General features: G+C 45.5%; 1 protein-coding gene across 3 annotated transcripts in view; it reads left to right on the forward strand.

Moving 5' to 3' along the window:
- Positions 1–4,669, forward strand: part of LOC134341653 (oocyte zinc finger protein XlCOF6-like) — a 92,568-nt gene extending 87,899 nt beyond the window's left edge. For all 3 annotated transcript variants that reach the window (XM_063039559.1, XM_063039557.1, XM_063039558.1), the window contains exon 3: positions 2,135–4,669. In XM_063039559.1, the coding sequence (XP_062895629.1) occupies positions 2,411–4,240 (1,830 nt within the window). In that variant the 5' untranslated portion in view covers positions 2,135–2,410 and the 3' untranslated portion in view covers positions 4,241–4,669. The remainder of the gene's footprint in view (positions 1–2,134) is intronic.
- The last annotated feature ends 1,331 nt before the right edge of the window (positions 4,670–6,000 follow it).

Genomic DNA, 6,000 nt, shown 5'->3' on the forward strand with positions numbered 1-6,000 from the left:
TCATTTCACACATACAAGATAACATAACAAACACTCCATTGGTTAGTATCCACCTTATCTGCAGTTATAACCCAAACATTTCAGTTGCAGTGACCAATAACATCATTAGGTAACATTACAAAGAAGCTATTTCATTATAACGCTACAGAAACGCCATTTTGTTAGCCTTAACCGTTAACATTACAGTTAATAACCCTACATAAGTATTTAGATAGATGTGGACTGCTTAACTTGGCAGCATGGGTTTGTGCGTAGTAGGTCAAGTCTAACCAAACTTATCGAGTCTCACGAGGATGTTATCAGGAAAGTGGATGAAGGCAAGACGGTGGATGTTGTCTACATGGACTTTGGCAAGGCACTTGACAGAGTCTCATATGGGAGACCAAGAAGGTTCAGTCACTCAGCATTCAGGATGAGATAGTAAATTGGATGAGTCACAGGCTTTGGGAGAAGTCGACGGTTGCCTCTCTGACTGGAGACCTGTGAATAGTGGTGCGCCACAGGGATCGGTCCTGGATCTGTTGCTGTTTGTCATCTATGTCAGGTATCTAGATGATAACATGGTTAACTGGATAAGCACGCTTGTGGATGACACCATGATTGGGGGTGTAGTGGACAGTGAGGACGACTATCATGGCTTGCAGTGCAAACTGGACCAGCCAGAAAAATGGCCTGGGAAATGGAAGGTGGAATTTAATGCAGACATGTTTGAGGTGTTGCACATTGCTAGGACCTACCCGTGTAAGTCTAACACAGTGACTGATAAGGCACTGAGGAGTGTTGTTGAAGAAAGGGATCTGGTAATACAGGTCTATAATTCACTCAAGGTGGCATCATAGTTCGATAGGGACGGAGAGAAAGATTTTGGCACATTGGCCTTCATCAACCAAACTACTGAATGCAGGAGATGGATGTTATGTTGACGTTGTACAAGACGTTGTTGAGGCCTAATTTGGAGTATCGTGTGCAGTTTTGGTCACGAGCCTACAGGAACGATGCAAAAGAGGTTGAAAGAGTTCAGAAAAACTTTGCAATGATTTTGTCACGCCTGGAGGACTTGAGTCATAAGGAGAAATTGAACTAGGCTTTATTCCTTGGATGTGAAAGATTGAGGGGAGATTTGATGGAGGTATACCAAAATTATGAGGGTCATAGATGAGGTAAATGCAAGTTGGCTTTTACCACTGAGATTAAGAATGAAAGATGAAACGTTGAAGGGAACGTGAGGGGAAACCTCATCACACAGACGGTCGTGCGGGTGTGGAATGAGCAGCCAGATCAAGTAGTGCATACGAGCTCGATTTCGAATATGTTAAAGGCATGTATAGGTACCTGGATGGTAGGGGTATGGGAGTGGGCAGTTTAAATAGTTCAGCACAAACTAGACGGGTCCAATGCTGTGACAAGAACCTGAAATAATAGAAATATTCATTCTATTTCCTTTTAACAGCTGTGAAAAACAACCATTCATCTCAGCAGGAAATATTTACATGACTTTAATATGTGGCGTTTTAAATGAACAGTATATAAAAGAAAATCCCAGCTGCGGATCAACAAAGGCTATTTGTGTGAGAGTGTTTCAGTTACTGTGGGGCCAGGAACCCATGCAGCTCAGTGGGAACAGGGAATAATACCAATGGAGAGAGTCAAACTGAGCCAGGTCACAGATTGGAGACGGCAGAAACATAGAAAATTATCCTACAGCACAAACAGGCCCCTCGGCCCATAATGCTGTGCCAAACATGTTCTTACCTGAGAAATTACCTGGGGTTACCCATAGCCGTCTAATTTTCTGAGCTCCATATACCTGCCCAGGAGTCTGTTAAAATATCCGATCGTATACACCTCCACCAATATCACCGGTAGCCCATTCCACGCACTCACCACTCTGCGTTAAAAAAAAAACCCTGATACTTCCTCTGCACCCATTCTTATAGAGACAGGAAAAGCATCAGAGAATTTGATGTGCATTTCAGATACCAGCACTGTGTCCAGTTAGAAGATAATTTTTCTCTCCAACTTGGGTTGACCGTCACTGTAACAGTGTAATGTCAGATCACACTTTGGCGATTAAAGTGATCGCATCTGAAATGTTGTCCTTCACCCATTGACGGACTTTGTAATTTTTTTTCAGGTTAAAAATGACAAGGAATTTGTCTACGGGAATCTCGAACACAACACGCCAGTTTTGCTGTGTCTGCCCAGATATTTAAAAAGTGGAACGTTGTATTCATGCATTTGTCCTTCCTGCTCAGACTGTGAGGAGGGATTTATTTGCCGATCCTTCTTGTTTAGACTGGGAAGGGACACGCTCGGTCATCTGACCTACTGGCATACTCGTCATTTTACACAGGGTTCATCTGCTCCGACTGTGGGAAAGTATTCACTTGGTCATCTCAACTAAAGGTACATGAGCGAGTTCACACTGGGACAAGGCCATTCACCGGTTCTGTGTGTGGGAAGGGATTCACACGGTCATCCCACTTATGGACACACCAGTAAGGAGAGTCCGGTCACCCTGCTTAATTTGTGGGGCAGCTCATCTGACCTAATGGCACATCAGCGAGTTCACACTGGGGAGAGGCCACTCACCTGTTCCGATTGTGGGAAGAGATTCACTTACTCTTCCAGCCTACAGAGACACCATTCACTTCACAATGGAATGTGGTTGTCCACCTGCTCAGACTGTGGGAAGAGATTCACTTCGTTCTTTCAGCTGAAAGCACATCAGAGACTTCACACTGGGGAGAGGGTATTCATCTGTTTGTTGTGTGGGAAGGGATTCACTCGGTTATCTAACCTAAAAGCACACAAGTCAGTTCACACTGGGGAGAGGCCTTTCACCTGTTCAGACTGTGGGAAGAGATTCACTCGATCATCTCAACTGAAGGTACATCAGAGAGTTCACACCAAGGAGAAGTTATTCACCTGCTCAGACTGTGGGAAGAGATTCACTCGATCATCTCAACTGAAGGTACATCAGAGAGTTCACACCAAGGAGAAGTTATTCACCTGCTCAGACTGTGGGAAGAGATTCACTCGACCATCTCAACTGAAGGTACATCAGAGAGTTCACATCAAGGAGAAGTTATTCACCTGCTCAGACTGTGGGAAGAGATTCACTCGATCATCTCAACTGACGGTACATCAGAGAGTTCACACCAAGAAGTCGTTCACCTTCTCAGACTGTGGGAAGGAATTCACTCAGTCATCCCACCTACTGAAACACCAGTCAGCTCACACTGGGGAGAAGCTGTTCACCTGTTCAGACTGTGGGAAGGGATTCACTCACTCTTCCAGCCTACAGAGACACCAGTCAGTTCACACTGGAAAGAGGCCATTCACCTGCTCAGACTGTGGGAAGGGATTCACTGGGTCCTTTCAGCTGAAGGCACATCAGAGAATTCACACCGGGGAGAGACCATTCACCTGTTTGTTGTGTGGGAAGGGATTCAGTCGGTTATCTAACTTAAAAGCACACAGGTCAGTTCACACAGGGGAGAGGCCGTTTACCTGCTCAGACTGTGGGAAGGGATTCACTCGATCATCTCATCTGAAGGAACATCAGAGAATTCACACTGGGGAGAAGCCGTTCACCTGCTCAGAATGTGGGAAGGGATTTACTCAATCATCATACCTGCAGAGACACAAGCTAATTCACAGTGGGGAGAGGCTGTTCACCTGTTCCGACTGTGGCAAAGGATTCAATCGATTATACCACTTACAGATGCACCAGCGAATTCACACAGGGGAGAGGCCGTTCAGCTGCTCAGTCTGTGGGAAGGAATTCCATCGATCATCTGACCTTCGGAGACACCAGCGAATTCACACTGGGGAGAAGCCATTCACCTGCTCAGTCTGTGGGAAAGGATTCACTTTGTCATCTCACCTACTGACACACCAGTCAGTTCACACTGGTGAGAGGCCGTTCACCTGCTCAGTCTGTGGGAAGAGATTCACTCAGTCATCCAACCTACTAAGACACGAGCGAGTTCACACTGGGGAGAAGTCGTTCACTTGCTCAGACTGTGGAAAAGGTTTCATTCGGTCATCTGAACTGCTGGCACACCAGCGAGTTCACACTGGGAAGAAGCCGTTCACCTGCTCAGCCTGTGGGAAGGGATTCACTCGGTCAGCCACCCTACTGGCACACCAGTCAGTTCATACTGGGGGAGGCCGATCATCTGCTCAAACAGTGGGAAGAGATTCTCAGCCAAATAAACTGAATGAGCATCAGTGAGTTGACAATGTGGAGAGGCCGTTCACCTGCTGAGAATGTGGGAAGGGATTCACTCAGACAACTAACCTTATGACACTATCGGGTTCACACTGGGGAGAAATTTTAAATAAGCTGCATGCTGGATATTTGTCCATCACCATTGCTGAATGCAATGTCGAGAGTGACTGTCGGTGCTGAACTCTGCAATTATTGCTGCTGCTCACCATACCCAGTTCTGCGCCCTGGTCACTGGGCATGGGAGGAGTTTCTTCTGCTGCATATTCACCTTTAATGGGACTGGAGTTTAATATTATGGATCTGAAACAAATAAATCAGTTCTATTTTAAACTCTGTCTCCAGTACTTAGTGAATTTATAACACACTTAGTGTATAGTCGAGAGTCAACTCGGGCCGGCTGGACCCTGCCAGTGATTCTGTTCTACGACAGTCCTTTTCAATCCTCCCCTGTTGTTCATCTCTCGCTCTCCCTGTGCTTATGGGTTCCAAACAGTCACCACTCTGTGGGTGAAGAGGTTTCCCTTGAATTTACTGCAGACAGAAGAAGTCGAGCTGACTGCAGTTCTGTCTGACATGTTCTTCGCTCCTCAAATCTCTGGGCTGAGGAAGAATGACATTAGTAGTTAACCTCCTTATTCAGGGTTCATTTCCACGTTATGGGTCATTTTCCCTGCTTCTAAATGGTTGTAAGAAAACATCACTATCCTCTAAAGACTGAAAGCAGAATGGGAAACCATTAGTTGGATGTTCAACGGAGCTGGGTCAGAAACCACAGCCGGGTCCTCACAGGGCAGAGTTTGGGGCTCTGGACGGTGGTCAGGGAAAGAACGTATGATGAGGAGAAGGGAATCAGCAGCGGGGCATGACAACGGATGATAGAGTAGCGACATTCGGTTGCTGATTGACAGAGAAAAGAATTCGGTTGTCTGACAGATGACAAACAATCAATGCCTGTTGTGTTGGGAATAGGTATATATGTTGAGGGAGATGTTCCTGCTTGTTTATCCTGTAATATTATATCCGGATGGTCATTATGGATTGTCCTATTAGTAGTAATGTATTTTTATATAGGCATCCGTTAGTCTCATGTGACTATGGATGTGCGCCTTAAAAAGTTTCCAGGACGCAGACATGGGCAAGGTTGTATGGTAGACCAGCGGTTGCCCATGGTGCAAGTCTCCTGTCTCCACGCCACCGATGTTGTTCAAAGGAGGGGCATTAGGACCCATACAGCTTGGCACCGGTGTTGTCGCAGAGCAATATGTGTTTAAGTGCCTTGCTCAAGGACACATACGCTGCCTCAGCCAAGGATCGAACTAGCGACCTTCAAATCACTAGACGAAAGCCTTAACCATTTGGTGACACGCCAACATATTTTTTCTAATTTTTCTAATGTATTGATTATCACATAATTTGTAAGATCTTGACTGTAAGCTGGATCAGGCTTAATGGTGCCTTTAAGAAGTTACGGTGGTCATTCATGAGTTTGTATTTTAAAGCAAGAATTTGGTGTATGATATTTGCCACTTGAGTAATCCTCTTTCAAGTATCACTCGATTTGTGAATGTTTATGGAGGACTGGAAAGTTGCAAATGCCACTCCATTCTTTAAGAGAGGAGAGCAGCATAAGAAAGGAAATTATAGGACCGTTAGTCTGACCTCAGTAGGTGGGAAGATGTTGGAGTTCATTAACGATGAAGTTTCAGGGTACTTGGAGGTGCATGATATAGTATGGCCAAAGTCAGCATGGTTTCCCTCGGGAG

The sequence above is a fragment of the Mobula hypostoma genome, unplaced genomic scaffold (genome assembly GCF_963921235.1).
Source record: "Mobula hypostoma unplaced genomic scaffold, sMobHyp1.1 scaffold_36, whole genome shotgun sequence".
Lineage (NCBI taxonomy): Eukaryota > Metazoa > Chordata > Chondrichthyes > Myliobatiformes > Myliobatidae > Mobula > Mobula hypostoma.